Source organism: Hemibagrus wyckioides, linkage group LG07 (assembly GCF_019097595.1).
Source record: "Hemibagrus wyckioides isolate EC202008001 linkage group LG07, SWU_Hwy_1.0, whole genome shotgun sequence".
Taxonomy (NCBI): domain Eukaryota; kingdom Metazoa; phylum Chordata; class Actinopteri; order Siluriformes; family Bagridae; genus Hemibagrus; species Hemibagrus wyckioides.
Window position 1 is genome coordinate 24,973,415 of NC_080716.1, and position 26,462 is coordinate 24,999,876.

The 26,462-nt window shown below is 36.3% G+C and overlaps 1 protein-coding gene and 1 long non-coding RNA gene across 2 annotated transcripts in view; both read left to right on the forward strand.

Annotated features, from left to right (window-relative positions):
- The window catches only part of LOC131356506 (basement membrane-specific heparan sulfate proteoglycan core protein-like), a 135,997-nt gene that overhangs the window by 82,035 nt on the left and 27,500 nt on the right, over positions 1-26,462 (forward strand). The window contains exon 13 of the mRNA XM_058395577.1: positions 21,475-21,747. Coding sequence (XP_058251560.1) covers positions 21,475-21,747 — 273 coding nt within the window. The remainder of the gene's footprint in view (positions 1-21,474; positions 21,748-26,462) is intronic.
- LOC131356510 (uncharacterized) lies at positions 4,278-8,698 on the forward strand. Its single transcript, XR_009205021.1, has 3 exons — positions 4,278-4,341; positions 4,727-4,944; positions 7,540-8,698. It is a non-coding gene; the product is annotated as an uncharacterized LOC131356510 (long non-coding RNA).

The following is a 26,462-nucleotide window of genomic DNA, read 5'->3' on the forward strand; positions in this document are numbered from 1 at the left end:
CTGTATGCTAACTCATCGCTCTTGCTGATGAGGCTCACCAGGGTCGTCAGGTCTGAGAACTTGATGGTGTGGTTCGAGCTGTGCATTGCTACACAGTAGTGAGTCAGTAGAATGAACAGCAGTGGGCTGAGTGTGGTGATGCTGAAGATGCTGTTTCTGATCTGTACTGGCTGAGGTCTCCCAGTCAGGAAGTCCAGGATCCAGTTGCAGAGGGAGGTGTTCAGACCCAGCAGGCTCAGCTTCTCAGTCAGGTGCTAAGGGATGATGATTGTGGCAATGACATCATCCATGGACAGTTTGGACAATATGAAAACTGCAGGGGGTCCAGTGAGGGTGGTAGCTGGGTCTTGATATGCTTCATGATGAGCCTCTTGAAGCACTTCATCACGATGGGTATGAGTGCACTGGGACGATAGTCATTGAGGCAAGACATGGCTTCTTCCACATGGGGACAACGCTGGTTGTCTTGAGGCGCTTACGTACTATGGTGCTGCTCAGGGAAATGTTGAAAATGTCTGTGAAGACATCTGTTAGCTGTTCTGCACATTCCCTGAGCACTCTGCCAGGAATGTTGTCTGGTCCAGCAGACTTCTGTTGGTTAAATCTTGCTTACAGTTAGCTTCATAGTGCCTCACATCAGCTATGGAGTCAGTGCACTCAAAACAGTCCTGAAGAGCAGAGGTGACTAATGCTGGCTAGGTTTTCACCTGCTTCAGAATCGGTTTAGAGCATCTGATGAGTGGTCTGTATGCTGGAATTAGCATAACAGAGATATGGTCTGAGTAGCCGAGGTGGGTGTGGGGCTTGGCACAGTATGCGCTGGGGATGTTTGTGCAAATAAGGTCCAGCATGTTTGCCCCTCAGCAAGTCCACATGCTGATAGAATATAGGGAGCACTGATTTGAGATTTGTATGGTTGAAATCTCCGGCGATAATAAGTAGTCTGTCAGGCTGAGCATTCTGCAGATCTCTAAAAGCCCCACAAAGTTTGCATAATGCACTCCTAAAAAACCAGTGGTGAATTCCCAAGGTAAACAAAATGGCCTTCATCTAACACTCACAACCTACACTAACAGTAACTACGAACAAGCACAGAGTTCTTGCACCATTCCATGTTGATGTGAGTGCACACACCACCACTGTGAGTCTTCCCACCCAGAGCTGCATTTCTGTCAGCAAGAAACAAGGTGAGCCTGTCTAGCTGAATGGTGGCATCTGGAACTCTGTCACTGAATCAGGTCTCTGTGAAAACAAAGATGCAACAGTCTCTAAACTCTCACTGAGTTTAAACTTAGCACTGAAGTCAGATGTAGTCCAATTTATTGTCCAGGGAGCAAACTTTAGAGAGTACGATGGACAATAGAGGCTAGGGTCTTTTTTAGCCCAGAATTACCACCCCCACCCCCCCTTGCTTCCTCACACACCACTTCCAGTGTCCCCTCTCCCAGCCAACTGCATCAGGCGGTTGGCTGTTGCATGAGTTCTGTACTTTGTTCATATCTGACAACAGAACTAATGTTTTACTGCAGACTATAAACTTTTAACATCATCATTAGCGCAGTATACTTTTTACATCATTACAGCAGTATGCGTTCAACAATATTATAAAATCAATATGATGTTAACACCAGTATAGCAGTACACTTTTACCATCAATACAGCAGTATAATTTTACCATTATCTCAGCAGTATACATTTAACATCATTACTGCATTATACATTTAACAACATTATTAAAGCACTATACTTAATATCATTACAGCAGCATACTTTTAACAGCATTATTACAGCAGTTTGATTTAAACAATATTGCATTAGTATACATCTAACAACATTATTACATAAGTATTCTTTACACAAAATTATTACATCAGTATAATTTTAAGATCAATACAGCAGTATCCATTTAACAACATGATGGCAGCAGTGCACTTTTAAAATCATTACAACAGTTTGAATTTAACAACATTACAGCTCTATACATTAAAAAATATCATTCTAGAAGTCTACTTTCATCGACAATATTAAAGCAGAATACTTTTGACAAAATTATATCAGTGTAATTTAACATCTATACAACAGTATACATTTAACAACATGACAGCAGTATACTTTTAACATCTTTATTGCAATATACATTTAACAACATTATTACAGACTATAATTTTAATATCATTACAGCAGCATACATTTTAAAAAAATTATGACAGCAATATACAAAAACATTATTACAGAATTATGCTTTGAACAAAAAGAATCTCAGTCCTTAGCCTCAGCCAACCTGGCGATGCCTACTCCTTAGCAACAACCGTAGACCTATCTGATTGCTTCCAGTTATGTTATGCTATCCTACTTCACAGTAGGAGGCCTATCTGCATGTAACCACTCAAGGGCCACAGACAGCTGTATACTTTATCAAAATGATTTCAGCATTATACTTCTAACAGCATATTCTCACAACACTGTCTATTTTTTATTACTGCAGAAAAACAACATTAAAGAAGTAGGCATAGGCACTTTACCGAAATAATTACCTACAGACATCTGAGAGAAAAGCGGCTGTTGTAGGTGAAACATCTGAACAGCCTGGTCAAGTGAATTAATCAAACACCGGAACAGATGGTTTTCAGGCATTGACCTCTGGGACTGCCCAGTCTGGTCGAGTGGCTATAATCATACAGGAACACATAGAGACCGCCCAGGGAGAACAACAGCACTTGGCCCAGCCCCGGGGTCCTGCCTCTTTGTTGCTCAGCACTGCCTAGAAATCAGCAGCAGAGAGCACACCATCGATGACAGCATGCTTTACCACCTCTCCACCTCAACTTACCTGAAGGACTTTTGAATAAAAAGCATACTTGTTTCACCAAATTTGTCTCCTGTATGTTTGTGTTCAGCCTGTAGCAGTTAAACGTCACTACATATGCCTTTAACAAAATTATTACAGCAGTATTCTTTTAACATCATTATAACAGCAGAATACTGTCTATTATTATAACAGTATACATTTAACATTAATACAACAGTAAACATTTAACAACATTACTACAAAGAACACTTAGCAAAATGATCATAGCAGTCTAAGATTAACAAAATTATAAAATAATATACCTTTAACATTATTACAGCAGTATACTTTCAACAACATTAAATCAGTCTGATTTTAACATTACCATTGAATAATTTTAACTTAACTATTATTATACTTTATTATACTTAATAATACTTAAGTATTATTATACTTTTAACCTCATTATTACAGCAGCATATTTTCAGTGGTGGACCGGGGTCACTAGTCTCCAGGGTCGTAGTCTAATGCTACGTAGACCACATATGCAGCAAGCCGTGATGCACTGTGTTCTGACACATTTCTTTTATATCTAATATTAATGTTTTCAGCAATTTGTGATACATTAGCTATTCTGTGGAGCAGAATGATACTTTCACATTTGATTGGCTAATCTGCTGCTTTTATATCTGCTGCTATCATTTAATAATGATATAATATATGGTAATATGATAAAGATATATATATATATATATATATATATATATATATATATATATATATATATATATATATATATATATATATCATTATCATATTACCATATATTATATCATATATATATATATAAAAGTAAATAAAAGAAAAGCGGTTTTCTAAATTGCATGTACAGTATCTCACATAAGTAAGTACACCCCTCACATTTTTGTAAATATTTTATTATAACTTTTCTGCTACAGTGTAAAGTAGTGAGTGTACAGCCTGTATAACAGTGTAAATTTGCTGTCCCCTCAAAATAACTCAACACACAGTTATTAATGTCTAAACTGTTGGCAACAAAAGTGAGTACACCGCTAAGTGGAACTTTCCAAATTGGGCCCAAAGTGTCAATATTTTGTGTGGCCACCATTATTTTCCAGCACTGCCTTAACCTTCTTGGGCATGGAGTTCACCAGAGCTTCACATCATCTTTAGTAGAGGTTTACTTCTGGGACGACAGCCATGCAGAACAATTTGATGCAGTGTGTGGCATATGGTCTGAACACTGACAGGCTGACCCCCCACCCCTTCAACCTCTGCAGCAATGCTTCTTCAGTGTTGTCACATGTGAAAAAAATATAATAAAATATTTACAAAAATGTGAGGAGTGTACTCACTTTTGTGAGATACTGCACGTGTACCCAGACCACGTGACTTTTATTATGACATTGGTATATTGAGACTTTTACTTTAACATCCTGAGCGCTGTTGTTGTTTCTAACGGTGTCCCGTTTTTTTTTATTCCGGTTTCGTTTTCCCGCTGTTCCAGACGAGGTGAATGTATTTGGGTGATCGTAAGTTTATATCTCATACATTTTATACACCGATCATAGAGACCTAATAGGATATTCACCATTGTGTTATTGAAGATTATTCTGTGTGTGATGCAACTGAACTACGGGTATTAATTTATATACTAGTGTACATTATGTCACGTTTATGTTATTAAACTCAGAATTGTTTATTTATTAATATTATAACAAACTATGATCGCCTTCAAATTGAAATGAAGTGTGAATGGGTATGCTTATCTATCTATCTATCTATCTATCAATCTATCTATCTATCTATCTATCTATCTATCTGGCATTCACAAGGATATAATTGTTTCATTAGAACAAATTACACAGGCCATAATGTTGTAAGTGATTAAACCTTCTAAACATCATTTCTTGTGAGATTAAAATGCAGACAAGGGATCATCTGAAAACATTTTTGCAAGGCAATTTGCAAAAAGAATGGACGTGTACGGGGAAAGCTTCCAAGAGTCGAATCGATGTGTCGAGTGCAACCATGGGCTTTAACCTCTTTAGTGACAGAAGAGTTTCTCTTAAAATCAATAAAGCAAGTGGAGGGAGGACTTGAATTACCAAATGAACAGAAGACAAAATCCATAGGTGAGTTTTATGCTTGTATTTAGAATTAAGTTCATATTTTCATCATCAACAACCCATAATTGGATAAACACATCGTGCAACCGCTTTAAATAATGGCTTTTGCATCACTGAGGAAAAATGGACAGACAGTGGCAGTTTTAGGTCTTGGGGTGGGGGGTGTTGGCAGTCTGGGTTGTCAGAGGGTCACATTTGACCCAGAACAAAAGAGACAAAAACTGTGTGTAGTAAATGCTAAATTCTTTATTTAATTGCGAGGCTGAGAGAATTGTGTGTGTGAGTGTGTGTGTGTGTGTGAAATGAAGCTTTTTCTCCTGTCCCCGTAAAGGTCCTTGAAATCTTCAGATTCAGCTGAATTGGTGGATTTCCTTTACATTTGATGATATCTGTGGATGAAGACAAACCAATATAAGGCACACATAGCAATCAAGAAACACTAAAAGAATATCTGTTTTGATGATGTGCTAAAGAATGTAAGTAGTATAAATCATCAAGACTACATTTTATTTATTTGTTTGTTTAAAACAGCATACCTAGCACATTTCCCTAAAAAGAAAATTTTAAATAAAACAGGCCTTGCAGGTTTACAAAAAGTGTAAAAAGTAGGGCTGAGCAAGTTAACTCATCATCACTCGTTATTGTTGCATTAACTCGTTAATTAATTAACGTCGACAATTATTTTATCGCGCATTTTTATTATTTCATAAATTATTTTAAAAGTCTGTTGCTCACTGGCTCTGAATACAGACTGACCACATACAGACAAACCATGGGTGACGGGAGGGGTGGCATCTTGATCCATATTGGCTTGGGATGAATGTCATCACGCGTGTCAACCAATGAGAGCATTTGGGATGAACGTAAGAGTGCTGCGGCGCTCACAGGAACCGGAGAAGAATCTGTCTGTCTGTCTGTCTGTCTGTCCGTCATCACAAATATCGTCAAATGTAAAGGAGATCCACCAATTCAGCTGAATCTGAAGATTTCAAGGACCTTCTTGGGGGACAGGAGAAAAAGCTTCATGGTGGCCTGGTACAACATTCACCTCTAGCTTGAGTATTTAAAACTGTATTATTCAATTATGTAATTTCACACACACACACACACACCACACACACACACAAACTTCACCCAACATTCAGAGACATTTCAGAACATAAGAAATAATTATGTTTACTGTAGCGAATCTAGCTTAACATTTAAATATTTAAGTGTAATTATAACTGGTTATAATTAATTATAAATATTCAAATGGGGGTTCTTAGAACTAACTGTCAGAGAATCAATAACACAATTATTTGATTTGTTCATCCAGTGAACAGACAGTATAATTATGCATTAATTCCAGGGAAAGTTATCTTCCTGGCCAAGAAAGAATAACTACTTTATAAAGTACTAGCTTTAATTTAGCATGTAGCAAGAGCAATGTTCAGGGACCCCAAAATTGTGAGCAAAGCACAGAGACAATCACTCGTGAATAAAATGCAATATTATGTACTTGGATGACCATATGGCATACACTATTGCTTATAAAAGTAAAAGAGGATCATTTTGATAGTAGACATGAAAGAAACAGTATGAGAGGAGAGGAAACTGGGTATAGGCAATTAAAACATACATTCTTATATTATAAAACATGTTCTATTTCATGAAAACACGGAACAACAGGTCATAAGTGGTAATACAACCATAAAAATATAAAGGCAAAAGGGGAATACATATACAGGTGTGTTAGGCATGGGTCAGGTAGGGTTTTACTATTGTTTTATTGAAACTTGAATCAAGGAACTCTCCTTATGTGTGTGTGTGGGGGGGTCAGGATGAGCGTTTCCAGACACTTTGGGTGTGTGTGTGTGTGTATGTGTGTGTGTGGTTGTGGGTGTGTGTGTGTGTGTGTGTGTCTTCAGTCAGAACTTTGGTCATCCCCCGGTCAAGGTATTGATTTGGTTTAGATTTGGGAATTCTTGTTGACTTTTAACGGCAGTAAAACTGCTAGGCGCAGGGTGATTTGCATGTTAAGGTTACAAGTTGATGGGAAGTTCCAGGGGTGTGAGGCTGGCTATCAGTATTGATGGTCTGCAGAACTCCAACATTCATGGAGGCAGGATTTCTCCTTTGTCTCCAGTCTCGTTGGGGGGGTCATTGGTTATCCAGAGCGATCAGACATTCCGGAACCTGGCTCTCATGAGTTACAGCATGTCGTTTGAGGTATACTGACATGACTATAAGTAGTGATAGCTCAGCTGTGAGCTGTGTAATAGTTAATTGAGTTTTTGAGAAGGATGCAACGGACCCCATGAGCAAGTGAACCGACCTGGAGACGCTACTTTACAATAGGTAATATTGGCACATAATTATTTTACTGGCATACAGTTAATAATGTAATTTGTGATTTGAATATACAGACTGACCCAGCCATGCACGAGCAATGTCCACACAAAGACGTCACTTATATAAACTCAGGAATAGCCGTTGAAATGGTCTACAATCTAGTTTTAAACTGTAGTTTTTCAACAAAGGAATAATTCACCCAAAGATTAAATATGACAGAAATGTGTACATCCTCGTGTCATTCCATTTATGTGTTTTGCATTATAGGCAGATGAAGACAGTGTGTCGTTTCTTGTCGAGGAATGATGCCCATGTGAAGACCTTACAGGACCAGTACCACTGGACACAACTAGATGCTGCAAAAATGGTTGAAAAAATGAACCAGACATTTATTGAGAGGAGGTGGGAAACACAAATGTCATTCCTGTTGCTGAAAAAAAGCCCTTCCTAAGGACCTCTTCTGTTGTAAGTAAAGGAACGTCTCCCGAGCTGATTTCCATAAAATAGCAGTTGATTGATCACTTTAAGATTTACATCAGTTTCTGAAAGCATCATAAGTGTTGTACATGTGACTCATACATCATAATTCAAGTTTTGTAAAAGTATATAATCTTGACTTTCACCATTCAGAAGCTTTCCTTTGCACATTCCTAAGTGCATGAGAGCAGGTTGTTCACAATGCCCCACGCTTAAACACTGCTAAAGTAAACAAACCCATGAATGGACAAGCAGGCATTTGACCTTTTCTGGTGGGTGACCTTTTATATGTAGGAACCAGATATACTCCCACCAACAAAATGATGTTTGTGCCTGTCTCATTAAAATGTTTTTGATGCTTTTGCATAATCTTATTTGTGAAAAAGTCAAATGTTATATTGTGAACATATTCTTTTGTTTGTGAAAAGTTTTATTGTAGATGGGAAACAAATTTTTAGTCTAACTGTATTTTATGAAATGTTTTGCGGCACATGGGAAAATGCATTTCTTTAAAAAGTGATATTCTGGGTAGAAAAAAAAACGTTTTATTGTAACGGTCATGAAGTACAGTGCCACATCAATATCAGCACGCAGCACTACAGCGCTCATGTATTGTCACTGGTGGATGCTCTAATATGTCATGATTCTCACTTGTTTCCTTTTCATTATTGTGTGTATTTAAACCCTCATGTGTTCATTGTACACCACAAAGTCTAATTCAGTGACTGATACTAAACCATTTGTCCTCATTCAGTTTCCGCTTTATTGATTCTTGCTCAACATTTAGATCTTGCTTGTCATTGTATATCCTGTTCTTTCATTGCCTGACCTTTACATGTTTACACTTTTGGACTGCCTGCTCTTCTAATCATGAATAAATGTATTTACACAAAAAAGAGATATTTTACTGTACACTGGAAAAAAAATATTCAAACAACTATATCAATAAACTGCATTAAACTGATTATTAAACTGATATTTTTTGCATGCAATTGTTAAATGTGCATTTTATTCAACTGGAAAATGACTTTTAAATGTTCTCACATGACCACATTTGACTCAGTTATGGTGCAAAGGGTTTGTCATTGAGGTGGTGAATTTAAGGATAAGATTTATACTTTTGTAAAAATACAATATTGCACCTAGAAACATTGTTAAAGAAACAAGGTATGTTTTTACAAATTTTAACCCTGTAAGACCAAAATATAGAAAAAGAGCAAAAAATGTTTTGACCTCTCAGATATTGTTTTGGGAGGCCTCTGATGTAGAAATTAAAGATTTTTAAAAATTTTTATATTTTAGTAAGTTTTTAGGGAAATGTTGTAATATTGCAATGTTGGGCCTAGTTGGGAGCAGAATTTCTGTATTTGTACTCACTTTGTCTGAACAGATATACAGAACATTTAAGCATTCATTTGCACAGTTGATTGCTTACTCAGCCCCATAACAGTATATCATGAATAATAATCACACAACAATCATAGTTTTATGAATAAGCATTTATTAATAAAAATATTGGAAAAAATTGTATTTACAAAACTTTTTCTACGGACACTTTCAATGTGGTATGAATGAAGTCTGTGTTTACTTGCAGTGATAGTCCCTAAGACAGTTCTTTTCACCTGAGAAGCACAGGCAAACATTGCACTTGCTACACAGTGTGTTTGTGTATCCAATATTGCAGTGTCTGCAGTGTCCTCTCTTTGCCTTTACTGGGAAATGTGCAATCATGTCTTTGCGTACATCCAGTGGGGGGTGGTCCGATGACCTCTTGGCCGGGGGACTCACATCTGTTGAGGATGGTCTCTTCTGAGGATCCAAAGGGCTCCCTGATGTCACTGTCTGTGTGAATGTGTTCGTCTTCCCTGAAGATGTGTTGTGTGTGTTCACCAGGATGAGAGAGCATGCAAGTTGTGCCTGAAACTGTCTCCTGTTCAGTATCTCTTTCTTAGTCATCTTCAGAGCTTTACAGTCCTGCTTGTAGAGGAGTCAGGCGTTAATCACAGCAAGGGTGATGGTGTGCCAGAAGATGTAAATGTACCAGTGGTGGGATTTCATGGGGAACTTGTACTTGGCAGCAAATGAGTCCAACAAATCCACATCTCCCATGTGTTTGTTGTAGTTACCAACAATGTAAGGCCTCTCAACCCCCTTGAACCCCCATGGGTGTGGCTTGAAACTCCCCTTGAAAGGAATCATCATTTCATCTACAGAGTTGTGCTCTTCAGGTACCACCTGCAGGCATCTCTCCCTGTATGAATTCAGTCATGGTCTGAGTTTCCAGAGTTTGTTGTTCTTTTCCATCTCTGACACAGTTTATAAAGTGTAATGAAGTCAACAGAGATTGGAATCTGTTGCAGGACATCACATCAGAAACAGGGGTGTACTGTGTGTCTGCCTCCCAATACATACGGACTCCAGACATTTGCATTAGGCCCATCTTCAGGTACATGCCAAGCATCTTCTCAATTTCCTCATTACTGGTGTTTACAGATGTTCCATTTTTTTGCAAGCTGTACTCATTTGTGTTTCTTGTCAGAGCCTCAATCATGTCTTCTGTCACAAACTTTTGGAAGTACTCCAGTGGGGTGAGGAGGGAGGTGGCATCCGTGGTGATCCACAAAATCCAGAACATTCATCTCCTAATGCTACAAACTGCTTGGGCAACACATAAAAAATCTCAGGATCATTTAGAAGTTAAAAAACAAACAAAAAACTACAAAGATACAGGGAGTTTCAGATACTGCTATAGATGATGGAGTTTTAAATACCACATACAATTTATTCTATTCTGGGTTTAATTATGGTCTAAGCTAAACTAAGTAAAAATTTAACAGAAAAGCACATTTAGAACTTAGTTACAATGAATCATTTTACACTTTATATTTCTACTACAATTTTTTTTCAGTTTGTGACCATGTGAGAAGTGCAGTGTCCTTATGTAAGGTGTAAGGAGCACAGGCTATTTTGACTACCACTCTGGCCCAATGTTGTAGAATTACAACATAGACATAACAAGCTCTAAATCAAATTTGATGAATGTTTTCCAAAATAACTAAATATGTATGTGTTCTAGACATTGTAATAAACACAAAGAAAAATATTTAAGGAATTTTACTTACTTGAATCTTGACAAATCCAGTCATGCAAAAAAGGAGATGAGCTCAACGCGAAGTTTGCAGGTAGAGTGAGTTCATGGCCAGATGATGACCTATAAACACTTCTTCTATCCAATAGCATTGTGAGGACAAACGATAGGACCCATTAACTATGTAAATGTGGTCTTGAGAAAAAAAACATTTGCTTTTTTTAGAATTGTTAAAAGTGATGTTGTTATTCTGCAACAGTGGGCTTTACAGGGTTAAAGGTACAAACTGCAATGGTATAAATTATTTTCTTTATCTTAAGGTACAGTTGTGTTTCATTAAACTATACTGCTCCACTAACAATAGTTGAGAGCTTACACTCTGTGTTATTAAATTGAAGTGAACATGTTTTCCCCAACAAAAATACCATGGGTTTGCTGAAATAAGTAAAATATGACTGTTTAAATTACACAAAAGCCACATATGTTCCTCTCACACCTAACAATCTGTTCTTGTTGTCTGCTGATCCTAACACACTTCTACTGCTGTGGGTCTAGTGAAGCCCCTGGTTAAAACATGAAACATTACTGTGCTTTGGTTTCTATTCTAGATGAGCAGTGTGGCTTTAACCAGTAAGAAATGAGGAAATGCTCTGTCATACACATTCTCAGTAAAACCAAAAATAGCCACAATCCCATTTGCCCACTGCTAGTTTCTGTGGCATGAGTCAGTGAAAGAAGAAAAATGATGTTAGATGTCAGTGTTGCCTGTACAGTATCTTAAATTATGACACATTACTTTGTGCCACAAAAATGCATCCAAACACAAAGAGATCAGAATAATCAGAAACTGAAGCCCAAAGAGAAAGCCTTCTAGTACAGTGTTGTGCTCACCTAAACTGGACATTTTATTTGCTAGTTAAAATTGTGAACAGTAATCAAGACACAAAAGGGAAGAGAATCCTTTGCACAGCGTGTGTCCTGCAGTGAGGGCTGCTGTGTAATTTTTTTAAGATTCACCATTTTCTTTTGTTTCAGTTTTTGGGTCAGTCTCCACACTTTCTCATATTATCCAGCTCCCTAATGTGTACACAAATTCCAAGTTTAGCCCATGATATGTTTGTCTTTTCTGGAATCTTGTAGAGTTTACCAGTGCAGTAGTGAGTTTCAGTTTCCGGTTCCTGTGTAAATCTGTTTTTGTTTGTTTGTTTTTGTCTTGGGCCTGCTTTTTTATTTGGATTATAGATCTGCTTTCTTTGATGTTGCCTTCCTAATTACAATAATAAAGCTTATTGTTTTGCACTTAACAAGTGAGTTCATTCACTTGCTTTCTGTCTCATCAGAAACGGACAGATAACACACACAGACAACATTCAGACCATTTTAAATTCATGTCTCAGTTGAGGCCCTGGACGAACAGCTCTAACAGTAAAACTAGTGATCTGGAATAACCTTAGACTAAAAAAACAACAACAGCACACTGAGTTTTTCCTGACTGCTTACATGCTGATCAGTTGCTGTTATTAGTGTCAGCAAAACCTAAACTTTTTAGTCCCTTCTAAAGAAACCACAACAGCTCTCTCTCTCTCTCTCTCTCTCTCTCTCTCTCTCTCTCTTTCATGCACCACATGTGCTCTCTGTACTTCCTCTTTCAACACTTATTGTTTTTAGAGCCCCCTGCATTTGGCTATGTTCAGGAATACCTCTTACCCCATTGCTATAATGCACATATATAAAAATAAAAATATATTGTGTTGTATATTGTTATATTGTGATAATGTGTTCCATATAATGAATCCCAATAATGGTTTAAGGAGGAATTTCCACTTGAATTCTCTCTCTCTCTCTCTCTCTCTCTCTCTCGTACTGAAGTCTGATTGGTGTTTAAGAGCACAGGAAGTCTCGAGGCATTAACACAGACACTTGTTGTTCAGTCAGTCAGTCAGTCATCAGTAGGACAGGATGGAGCTCCGTCCACTCTGTGTGATGTTCTGTGAGTAAATGTTTTCTGTGAGTCTTCATTAGTGCTGAATTAAGTTTTGATATCAGGTTCTGTGTGATTATTTCATTTGTCTGTAGCTAAGGTTTGAGATTGAATTTAGTGTGAAAAGTACATTCAGCTTTTTGTGGTATGTTTATATTAAGTAAAATATTAAATTGTCATTAAACAAACACTTTTCAGCAATTGCTTCCTGGTGTCTCTCACATGGGCAGAACATTACAGCTGATGATTGTAACTGCTGTCATGCATTCAGGATTTTACAATTTATACTTTATTACATTTCTTTATTCTACATGACGATATATTTTCTGCACTCTGTCATCTGTAAAGAGAAGAAAGTTACTGTTGTAGATGTATTATAAAAGACTGCAGCATGTGGGAGGAGACTGTGCCAAGCAAAGAGGAAATCAAGTGACAGTTTCTAAATGAATGATATTTATATTAATAGACATGGCACTGTGTTGAACAACAGAACAGAATGGATGCTGTTTTGAATATATCTATTTGGGGTTTAAGTAAACAGGAATCAAACAGGACAAGAATTAATAGTAAAAGAATCTGCTTTGGCTTGGTAACAATAAACCTCCTTCACAGTGGAACACATCACACCACACTGCTGTTCATTATTTTCCAATAACCGAACACCACCAAGTGTTTTATAGCTTATTTAACCGTAACCAGAAACTAAGTTCTGTTTCTCTCTCTACCTTTAGTGCTGACTGGATTCATCCACTCTACACAAACAGGTGATTTATCTACATTTCATTTATTGGTGTTTTTTTTATTTGCCTCAAATTAGTTTAATAACAAGTGACACACTCATTGTTAAATTGAGGGCATCAGAATGTAATGAATCTTGTAAAGTAAATCAGAGATATAATTCAGAGCCCCCCCCTTTACTCTCTCTACTCTCTCTTTCTGTATGTGTGTGTGTGTGTGTGTGTGTGTGTGTGTGTGATATTTCAGTGAATGGTTAAAAAACAAAGTGCTGAATAGGCTTGGAAAATGACTTTACCAATTATAAATGCCATGTTTATGAATTCCATTAAAATGTTTTTGTGCAGCTAGCTCTAGTTGAATTAGCTGTCTCAGTGAGATCACTGCTTCCTCTTCTTTAGCTTCAGAGCGTTTTCATACTTGACCATTTTGTTTCAGAACCATTGCCTTTTCTCCCTTGGTTTGGTTCATTTAGACAAATATCAAAACTGTAATTGTGCTCGGATCCACATCAAAACAGGTAGCAAATGGTTGCAGAAGAACTCTGGAGTACTTTGCTTTGGGTGAGAAAGCAATCCAACCCAACAGAGCAATCTGCCTACCACAGCAAAGCATGATAATTGTGTTAGGTCACATTACATAGCGTGTTTGGTTAGCTAACAGCAAGCATCATCAATAGCGGGTTAATGTGTCTGATAGATCTTTGGTGATATTCTTATTTTGGTGAATAAGAATTCTGTGAGTGAGCAATTCATGTCATGACAATTCAAATCATGGCTCTTCAATATCATGAATCAAAACAAAACACAAGTGGTAATGTAAACAAAACAAACACATGAAAACACAAGTGGACATGACCACTGTAGTGCTGCAGGCTATAAGCAGAGAGAGAGCTTTTCAGTCTCATGTATGTAGTGAAGAAGCTTTAATGGGCAAAAGAGCAGCAAGAAAATGTCTCAGATTAGTTCACATTGTTGCTTTTGACTGGCAACGTGGCTTCTATTATTGCTACTATAAGCTGGATAGTGTATATATATATATATATATATATATATATATATATATATATATAAATACTTATATATATATATAGTAAATCCTTCCTGTATGATAAAAGCATTGCTTGTCACAGCGATAGGGTAAAACATCAATCTGCCACAGCCTTTCAACAGCAAGGGTGAGTGAGAACTTTGTGGAACTTTTCAAGTCTTATAGATCCTGCACCAGGATGATGAAACTCTGACCTCATTCCTGGAGGTAGTCAGCAAGTTAATACACTACTCAAATATAAATGTAATCATCAGAATCACAGCATGAGAGCAGAAATGAACAGTAAGAAAGGATGAAATTGATATCAAAAAAACTTAGTATAAAAAACTAAGGATAAACAATCTCAACAATCATGTGCAAACATGGTGATGACTTGCTATAAGTAACAAGGATTGTCTATAATGCAAACTAGTACTTACAATCAGTCACACATGCACACTATCACACAAAATTAATAAGCTATTAATTCCATTTTTGGAGCATGTTTCTATTTTGCCTCAGGCTGCTGCATCATGGTGGTAAGTGACGAGTGCTTGATAAGCCCTGCCTTTAAAATAGGGTTTTTTTGGATACATTTTCATGTTTCATTTAACACAAACATGTTCATCTACTCGGGGCAGCACGGTGGCTTAGTGGTTAGCACTGTTGCCTCACAGCAAGAAGGTCCTGGGTTTGAATCCTGGGGTCGAACAGACTGGGGCCTTTCTGTGTGGAGTTTGCATGTTCTCCCCGTTTCCTCCCGCAGTCCAAAAACATGTACATTAGGTTGATTGGTAATTCTAAATTGCCCATAGGAGTGAGTGTGTGTGGCCCTGTGATGGTGACCTGTCCAGGGTGTGCCCTATGTGTGCTGGGATAGGCTCCAGCAGACCCCTGGGACCCTAGGAATAAGTGGGTATAGACAATGAATGAATGTTCATCTACTCTCTCAATGCAACTTTATACTGATATAGATGTTCTCACATTCCTAAAAGGGGGTAGGCATGAGTAGGCAAGGAACACAAAAAAGTACTGGAAATCCAAACAGACAAACATGCAGTGTTAAATAAAGATAGAACATCTAAACTAACCTTTTTCTTTTTTTCCTACAAAAAAATGACTGGGTTTTAAACATCTTTTTACTCATAAGTCGTCCATTAGCTGAGGCATTTGTTTACAAGACAATAGGGAGGCTGAAACAGATTTATGTGCAGGTAAAGCAGCTTTAATAAAGAATCAGCAAATAATCTGAAACACAAAACAAAAGTTCATAGGTCAAGGTTGAGAGTTGGAGTTCATGGTTTAGCTTGATCTCACCTTATGGCTTATGGCTATGTGCAGACAGACCAGGCAGACAGACCATCCACCGTTTATATGGTGGCATTTCTCTTGTTGTAACTGAATAATTTATTTTATTTGTCTTCATTTATTGGTTTGTGTTGGCTTGCTTTTTTAAATCTTTAATATGAAACATAAAATGACAGATTTTCTTTGTCACTGATCTAGTGAGGACTAGAATGAGGATGTGTTTTGATAGAGACTAGATGCATTATGGACATTTTGAACTACACTTAGAGCCATACGCAACATTTTAATAACTGCATATACAGGGGTTGGGCAATGAAACTAAAACACTGGCCAATAGAGTGCGAGTGTTCATGACTTTATATGTGTGGAAAGTTGAATTAGCAGAGCAATAGCACAGCTGTACATAAAATATTGCAATCCACGTAATGTAATGGGAGAACAGGGGCGGCTCTATGTGTTATATAGTTAAAGTGTCAGGCCTAGAATTAATTTAGTTGTTTACACGTGAAATGACAGATGCATTCTGTGCAACTCATTTACAGTTTTGGCAATTTCTGAACAATCTGGGTGAGCTTTTTTTTTGAAAGATATTGTGAATAAAAATACTGTATATTATAATGGCCAAACCGCTTACAAAAAAAATGGCTGATGACATGCGCTTCTGGGTTTTTACAATTGCTCAGATTTATTTTTTTATAAACTTGTGTTAGTTTTATGAGAACACTTAAAAAAAAAAAAAAAGAAACACTTGAAAAAGTGTTTGTAAGATTGTAAAGTCTAATAGCAGTAGGGAGAAAAGACTTCTGTATCGCAGAAGACATTTAGGATGTAACAGTCTGTCACTGAAGGAGCTGCTCAGAGATGTAACTGTGTCATACACAGTGAGAGTCATTCTCCAGCAAGGATGATAGCTTAGCTACCATCCTCCATTCTCCCACCTCCTGTATTGTGTCCAGGGGCATCCCTAGAACTGAGCTGGCCTTCCTAATTAGCTTGTCCAGTCTCTTCCTGTCTGCAGTAGAGATGCTGCTGCACTAGCAGACCACTCCATAGAAAATGGCTGAGGCCAACACAGTCAAAAAAGGTGTTTAGTAGTGCTCCCTGCACTCCAAAAGACCTTAGTCTCCTCAGCAAAAAGAGTCTGCTCTGTCCTTTCTTGAAGATTGCATTTGTGTTATCTGTCTATACTATATAATAGTATAAGGTTGACATAAATTCTAATTTTAAAATGTCATTGCTTGTTTAAATAATAGTGCTGGAAATTAAATCATATATAAACAATAATGATTTGTACAGTCTTAAACATCTTGTGACTATAAAGTCTGATATACAGAGGATTTTCAGCATTTATGGATGTGAATTTTATGTAAAAAAATAAATCACAGTGAATTGATTGTGTGTCTAAACAAAAAATGAAATAATATAAACAAGTTGTTTAGCCTCATCACAGAGACACCAAGGCATTACATTTTCAACATGTCTTCCAATAGTTTGTTTCACTGAAGTCATTTGTGTATCAAGTGAAAAAGTGTAATTGTTTTTACTGACTCTTATATTTCATCATTATTATTTTATTATATTCATATTGTTTATATATGTTTATTTTCTTGTGCCCCTGCTGACACCCAGTGTTCTGAAAGATTCAAAAATTGGGAAAACCGGACAGCAAAAACACTGTAATTTAGGCAGGAATCAATAGTTAAAAAGACTAAATTAAAGACTTAGTTAAAAAGACTTAGATTAATTTTACTGCTGAGTCATTATTCAAAATTGTAATCTCTTTATTTCCTTGGTAGCGATTGTCAAAATGATGATTTTTTTTACACAGAGAATCCTAAACCTGTGGTGATTATAAAGCCTGATAAACAGGTGTTCAGTGGAGAGACTGTGACTTTCAGATGTGACATACAGAGTACAATAGACACTAAGTGGACATACACCTGGAATAAGAATGATTACACAGAGAACCCATACAAAGACACACAGGAGTTCAGCATCAGATCAGTTACAGTCTCTGACAGTGGTACATACACCTGCAGAGGGAACATCAGTGATTCTCAGTTCTCAGAGGACAGTGATCCTGTTACACTCACTGTATCAGGTGAGTGAGTTTATCTGATTATTTTTGTTTTGTTGCTTCTGTTTTAATTATATATATATATATATATATATATATATATATATATATATATATATAATATATATATATATATATATATATATATATATATATATATATATGACTATATACTTAAAATGTACATAAAATGTCATTATAATGACTTTTCCTGTCATAAATTTTCACTTTTCTAAGCCTCAAATTCACTTCATTTCTGGTCAATCATTACAACTTACTAGCCATATTAGCCAGTCTGACTGGTGGAACATCATTTGCCTTTGTTTATATGTATAAGAATCATGTTCTTCACCTAATAGAAAAGCTAATGTTGTCTAAAGCTGATGTTACTGTCATGATTCTGTATGTTTGAAGATTTCAGAGCATCACTGCTGTGGTTTCACAGTAAAGATCTGTATGTTTAGCTGAGTGAAGAAGATTTTTAAATAAATGCTGATGTGTGCAGTTGGTGGAGCAGGTTTTGTCAACCCAATCTGCCAACAGCAAAACACACTTTACCACGACATAGGTTGGCAGTAAAGTAGTGTCAAATTTAGAATAAACATGTGTAAATCACATTTACAATAAAGTACAGTGATACCTTAATGTTGTATAAAATAACACGTTTCAGTACACTTTTTATTTTACTGAAGGGTTTTGCCCAACAGTGACAGCTTGACAGTACTGAGATTTGAGCGCATGACCTTTTGAGTCTGCACTGATTCAACTACTTCTACCACTGAATTAACTCCATCAAAAGATTGCATTGAACCAATGCAAGCTAATTAAAGTAGTTGTGTGGCTCAGTGATTAAAGTGCAATTGAAGTTAAGGTGGTTGGCTGTTCTAATCCCAGTACTACAAAACTGCCTTGATTGGGTTTTTGACCAAGGTCCTTCAGCTCAGTTGTATCTCGAATCAACCAAATGAGCAAATTGGACATTTAGTTGATTCACGGCTGGTTCTGTGTTATACTCTGTATTATACATAGCACAACAGAGTATTATACATTTTACAGTTGATTACATAGCACAGTACATTATTGCCAACCCCAATTACAGTATTTTTTTTTTTTATTTTACATTGAGCAGAGGCTCTGTAACCTTCCCTAACTGGAATCATTTAGCAATAAAGACCTGTTTGTTAAAGATGACTAAAAATGTACACTCTGACAAGAAATTCATTGTTTGACTTTGCGATTTTCAATACTGACTCTACCTTATAAGTCTTTGTAAATATAATAGGAGAAACTCCGGTATATTGGGAGTGTTAAACCTAACATTTATTTTCTGGCCTGATAAATGAACACCATTGATGTGGCTTCATATAAGGGTTGTGTTCAAAATCTAACAGTTATATTGATTATTTAATCTTCATTTAAAAAGTAAAGATTAGAAATTGAGATTGAAAATTTTCTTCAAGAGAGACCTGGGCAAGTAGGCAGCATGCAAATTTTCGACAATCAATTATACAAGCAGCATAGCATAGCATCAGTCATCGCATCCCAAAAAGTTCACCTAAAAATGTATTGATGTAGAAAAATGATTGATGAAACAATGAAACAATTGTGTAGTTGTTTTCTTTTAAATATGAATTTAAAATTGTTATATCTGATGTTTGTAAAGAAATGTTAAACTGTCATAAAATAAGCATGAATCATGTTCAAATTGTAACCCAAGGACTTCCTTCAAACGAAAGTGTACACAAAAAAAAAAGAAAACCAACACTCAATTTCATAAATTGTTTATTCATACCTATAACAAAATAAATGAAAACAAACCCTCCTCAAAAAAAAAAAAGATTAATAGCCAGCCAACCCTCTATAAACTCTAATACAATACAATCCCAGCTTCTCCACACAGAGCAATCCAAAAGAAAAAAGACAATTTCATATGAAACACAACTCACTCCAAAAAAAAAAGACTCCAAACCAAATGTTAATTTCACTACAAACATAAAGCTCATGCAAATAAATAGTTCATATGCTTTAAAGCATCAGTATTGCAGAGTACATAGGTTGGCTAGCAACATGAGGCTGGGAAGTGATATACAAATAAAGAGATAAAATAAAGGAAAAAAACAAAAGAAAAAAGACACTCCACTAGCCAGTCCAGTTCACAACAATCATAAAGTCTTAGTTGCACTGGAGGCCTACAGCGCACACATGCAGAGACCGGCTAGCTGAGAAAATGCAACACAACAAACACAGAAGGAACAGTGATCAACTAAATCTAATACAAAAACAATTAATATTTTAAAAAAAAGAATACAATATTTAACTTATTTTTATCTCATTATCTTAAACACTTCCAGATACTATATAAACCCCTTTACAATTACCTGCAAAACAGCCACCAGTCCCAAACTACTTTATGAAGGTATTCAGAATCAAAGGAGGATGAGCATGAAGAAAGGCTGGCAAATCCACTATGTTTACATCTACACTAAAAACATAATACCCTAATTTAATAAAGCAAGCCTTGGTGAATGTGAAGCCAAACAATTGATCTTCGCTTAGCCTAGCTGCTCATCCAGATCATGTTCATACACAAACAAAAAAGAAAATGCTTCCACACAAAAGATCAGGCCTGTCTCCAGGCCTTCTTTCAGGTGCCTGCTTAAAAAGACCAACAAACTACCTACATGGCCACACCTTCTACTAATAGCCACCTCCCCAGCTACAAGATGTTTCTTTTTCAAAGATTTTCAAACATGGGTAGATAAGTGGGAACAGATCAGTGTTTACAGTAAAGAGTTAAATGACTGGATAGAAAAAAGACACTGTGTGTAGTATGTCTGTGGTATGTGTGTACTCTGTGTGTACTCTGTGTGTACTATGGATCAGAGTTTAAGACATTAACAAATAAACACTGTATCTATTTGCTTAATTAGGCACAAAGTTTAAACTACTGTTTATGCTGTAAAGTTAAATCAATTACAGTCAATTAAATCAATTTACTTATTAAATCATTTACTTATAGTTAACCACACAATGATGAATAGAAGGATGAGATTATATAGCGACAAACTATTTCTCCAAATTATGCTCTGGTAGCTCAAAGAATATTTTAACTAGGCTACACTAATAAAGTAACATAATAGTAGGAAAAGATGTAGGCCTAGTTATTGTATTGTTAGACCAGTAACATCACAGAGACAGAAAAATGCTTTTCATTCTGTCAATCTAATTAGTGCAGTAAAGATTGCATTACTCCTGAACTGTGTCTCTTCTCCAAGAGAAAAAATCTAAACCTTTCTCGAAGTAGAAAAATGACACACACTTATGTAGTAATTTTCTTTTAAATATGATTCCAAAATTGCTATTTACAATGTTTGAAAAGAAATTTTACACTGTTACAAAATAAGCATAAAGTTTAACCTCATCACAGAGACAGTAATAATGTTTCAGTGTAAAGTGATTAGTGTAGTAAAGACTACTTCACATCCTGAACTGTTTCATTTCTAACAGAAAAACCTAAACCTGAACTCACATCAAGCCTTAAAGGAGATGTACTGACAGGAAACTCAGTGACTCTGACCTGTACACTGAAGCCACAGTCTGCTGGATGGAGGTTTTACTGGTCCAAATACACACAGAGCTCTGAGACTGAGACTGAATCAGACGTTTACAACATCAGTTCAGTTAGAGTCTCTGATGGAGGTCGGTACTGGTGCAGAGCTGGAAGAGGAAACCCAGTCTACTACACACACTACAGTGATGCACTCTGGGTAAATGTTATTGGTGAGTAAGAGACTTCCTTTTAAGTGGTTCTGTACAACACTGAACATATAAACAAATGTGAATAGAATTACAATACATCAAAATTTACACAGCTACTTACAGAGAACTCTTTCAGATAAATCATTTTATTAAAGCTAAAGAGAGCTGAGCAGAGTTGGTTTGAGGTGAACTGGAAAGCAAGTGACACAACACTAGTTTAGCTTTGGTTGAAAATGTCACCAAAATGTAAAACTCTTTTAGTCTCATGAAGTTTCATGATGTTACTGCTTCAGAAACATCAAAATGTTTGAGTTGATACCTGCCTGAATGTGAATGAGTGAAGAGGATGAGGGTCGAAATTTTATACTGGTCCACCGAATCTGACAGAATGCGAGAAATTAGAGAGTGAGTGTGTATGAGGAGTTATGAACTGATTACTTTTGTGTTTGAGGAAGGATGTGTGTGTCAGAAAGTTGTTTTTTTTTATTATTATTTGTATGTCAGTCTTTACAGTCATGTTAAATAATTAGTCTTGTAATCTTAAGATATGAGATCTATTCAAAAGAAAAAGAACAAGTATTCACAGAAGTACAATTTCAGTAGTATCCATCCTTTCTACATAAAAAGGCTGCCATATTGTATCAAACTTTAAAACACATCTTATAGAATATCTCGTGTAAATTTTTCCTTTCATTTAAGCTTGCCTGGCCAACATGGTTAAGTTTATTATATTTTCAGCATGTTTAGTTAGTTGGAAGTTCTGTGGCACAGCTCCAAATATTGCAGTAATAGGGGATGGTACTACGGGTACTTTCAGAATATCTGACAAAACCTTGAAGACTGATGGCCAGAAAGTTCTCAGTTTTGTGCATAGTCAGTACATATGTGAGAGGGTGGCTGGTGCTTGCTCAAACTGGTCACATGTAGGGTCAACGTCTGTTGTAAATTTAGCTAGCTTTACTTTAGACCAGTGTAAACAGAGGACTATTGTAAAGTGAATTATTGAATGATGTAAGCTAATTGAGGAGAAATATATCTTATTTATGACATTTTGCCAGGTTTTGTCTGTTAATTCTGTGTCAACATGTGTCGACATCAAAGCATCAATAGTATGGGAGTTTAGAAAATTGAGTACAAGACAAATTCTTCAACAGCAACCATTAAGAGATAACAACATCAGACAATACCCTGGTTCAATAGATTTTAGTACATCTGGGGTATCGGGAGGGGTGGGATCATATATTACATGTCTATTGTATATTAAAGAATAAATAATATTTGATCATCTTATATATAGATTCCGGTCAATGGGAAAACATTGACTAATATCTTGGCTAATATCTTACTATCTACATTCAAGAGTGAAATAGTTTGAAATTAACTGCATTTTAAAGGACTCTTATCTTTGTTGAGTAAAATGGAAAATATTGCCTGTTGCATTGTTGGAGGCAAAGCACCAGAGTCAAAGGATTCTTCAAAGACAGACAATAGAATCGGGGCAAGCTGATTAGCAAATTTTTTTTAAGAAATCACTCAGAAAAATGTAAGACCATTATTAAGGGGCATGGTCTGAAATAGCCATCCCTTGATACTCACAGTCACTAATTAATGGAAGAACATTCTTGTCCAGAAAAAAAAATCTAGTCACAAAAAACTTTTATAAACTGGTGAAAAGGAGGCACGACTTCTAAATGTAGGATTACAAAGGCACCAAACATCTGATATTCTATAAGGTTTTGATGTGCTGATTTGGATGGTGCCACTGTTTTGGATGAGCTAAGATCTAAAAAAAGGTGACATTATGCAGTGTTTATCTTCTCCTAAAATAAGATGTGTATCCATACTTGGTAAAGTAAAAAAAACTTTGGTTAAAAAGTATTATCATCCCAATTTGGTGCAAAAACATTGGCTAAAATAACAGGAGTATTATATAATCCATCAACTACTATGATATAGCAACCTGCAGTATGGGCTTCTACCCTGGACATAGAAAATTGGACATTTGTATAAATGAGGACAGGGTTAGGGTCCATATAGATTTTGAGTTAAATTTGGAGTGGTGAGATTGACCTATCCATCCATCTAAAATGATGTGCGTAAATGAGTTTCATGAAGGAATTATATTCCCACATAAATTTCAGATGTAAAAGTATCTTTTTACATTTGACAGAGTGGCTTAAAGATTTTACAGTACAAACTTGGCAGACAGCTAGATTAAATGGAAGAACTATACTAAAAGATGAGATTACAAAAAAATTACAATTGAACACATTGAGTTGTATTTTACTGTGTATGCACAATGTGTGACACAGTAGACAGAAGTAGACAGAGAAGACTAGAAAATAATTTGGTGCAGTAGATCCCCAACTTCTAACCCCTATTAGAAGATTGATCCCACAGAACAACAGTACAAGTCCCTAGTACCCACTAGAACAGGGTAGGTCATGAATCCCTAACAACAATATTCGCATATATAAGTGCTTGTGGTAGGAACGCCAATATAACAGGAAGCTCTGCTGTATGATACAATATTATAAATGCACCCCATTAACAGAAGTAATGTAATGCATTAACTCTCCTTTGTCTACAGCTATAACACTTAACCATACAGTAGCGACTGATCTAACAGGTATCTATGTTACTCTGGGATATTATAAAGTCATCAGATAGTTTAACAAATATGATTCCAACCTACAAGGGAATTTCAAAGTAAATCGCTATTAATACAACCAAAATGGCAGCTGTATAAACACACAGTTCCACAAGTACAATGAAATAGCCGCATAAGCATACAATCTTTCCCAAGTGCAACCTGCATTACATTTGGCATTTGGCATATGCTCTTATCCAGAGCAACTTGCATAGTTACATACAGCTTCTATTAGCACAACTGAAATGATACTACTTACCGAAACATACTATATTTAAAATAGGTGTCATAAGAAAATAAGAAAAGATGTTATATACAACCGGGACACCTGCATCATTGTTAACTGAACAGAACATAGTCCACCTCACTGTGTCATCCCATCATGTAAGATGCTTGATTTCACATAATTTATTGCTGCCTCTAGGTTTTGAAATTGCTTTTCAGTTCTGTTGTATGTAATCCGAAATCTTGCAGGACAGATAATTCCGCATCAGAAGCCTTTGCAGCAAGTTTTTTACATTGTTGAATGCAGATCTAGCTTGGCCACACTTGGAGGATAATCGGGGAATATGGAAATTGTGAGCTCTTTGAAGTGCAGAGCTCCAGCTTCTCTGGCTCATTGGAAAACCTCTATGCAGTCCTGGTAGTAATGTAGTTTAGCCACAAGGACAAGGTTTATCTCTGGGTTTTCTTGGTGGCAATGATCAGTGAGATCTGTCCATCAGATTGTTTCTGCATATCTAGCACTTCCTAGAGCAATTTGTGGATTCTGGGGAGCTGAGTTCTCTGTTTCTGCTAGGTTCAACATTCCAATATTTGATCTCCTCATCCTTTCTTCCAAGTCTAGGTATTTTTCACGTAGGCTAGTCAGCTCTGTCTGAAGTTTGCGGATATCTGATTGTAGTGATGTTACATTGTCAGAGCATATAGATAGGCCCTGCTCCACCTCCAACAGTGTTGCTTTCATCACCACTAATTCGGAGCTTAGCAATGTGGCAGTGCTAACAACTTCTGTGTCGACTGCTTGGAGTTTGGTTTTAATCACACTGAATTCCTTGACAAGTGTTGTTTTAAACTCTGACCTGAAGAGTGTAGCGATGTCCACTCTTATTAAAGTTCAGTCTTTATTTCCTCCATGTTTCGGTCTTATTGAAGAGTGTCAGTTTGTCTAGTGTCCTTGTACTTCCGTATCTTTTTAGAGGCCATTCCCATGAATGTTGTCATCGTTTATGGAATAAACAGCATAGCTAGCTAATATCCATCTTATTCCAATGCCTGTCCATTTGTGCCCCCAGAATGATTGTTTTAGACACTATTTACTATTTACTATAACTTTCCTTGTATATCTGTTAATTGTCTAATTGGATTTGCTCACTCTGCTATTTCTATCATTATTATTATTTTATCTTTAGTTTCTTATTTCCTTGCTGACAATAAATGTTCTGAGCGATAAATAATTGGGAAAAAGAGGTTAGCAAAAACACTAATTTACAAGAATTTAATGAATGAATAGGTCCCATGAACACATGAATCAAAAGACCTACATTTTCAGAAAAGTAACTTAACATTAATTTTTAATTAATTAATTAATTTTAGCATTGAGTCAATTTTCCAAATTGTGGTCTACATTTTAATTAGTAATGATTGTTTTGTTTACTTGTTAATAAATGCTTGTTAAAATGATTGTTTGTTTGTTTTTTACAGCGAGTCCTAAGCCTGTGGTGATTATAAAGCCTGATAAACAGGTGTTCAGTGGACAGATTGTGACTTTCAGATGTGACATACAGAGTGAAAAACACACTGTGTGGACATACACCTGGAAGAATTACACAGAGAAGCCATACAAAGACACACAGGAGTTCAGCAGATCAGTTACAGTCTCTGACAGTGGTACATACACCTGCAGAGGGAAGACCAGAGACTCTCAGTTCTCAGTGGACAGTGATCCTGTTACACTCACTGTATCAGGTGAGTGTGTGACTTCATCTTATTATTTTTATTATTTTTGGTTATTAATTAAATTATTATGTAACGCCTCTCTTCAGAGTACCGGAATCCCAATACAGCAAGTAAACAAACCAGATGG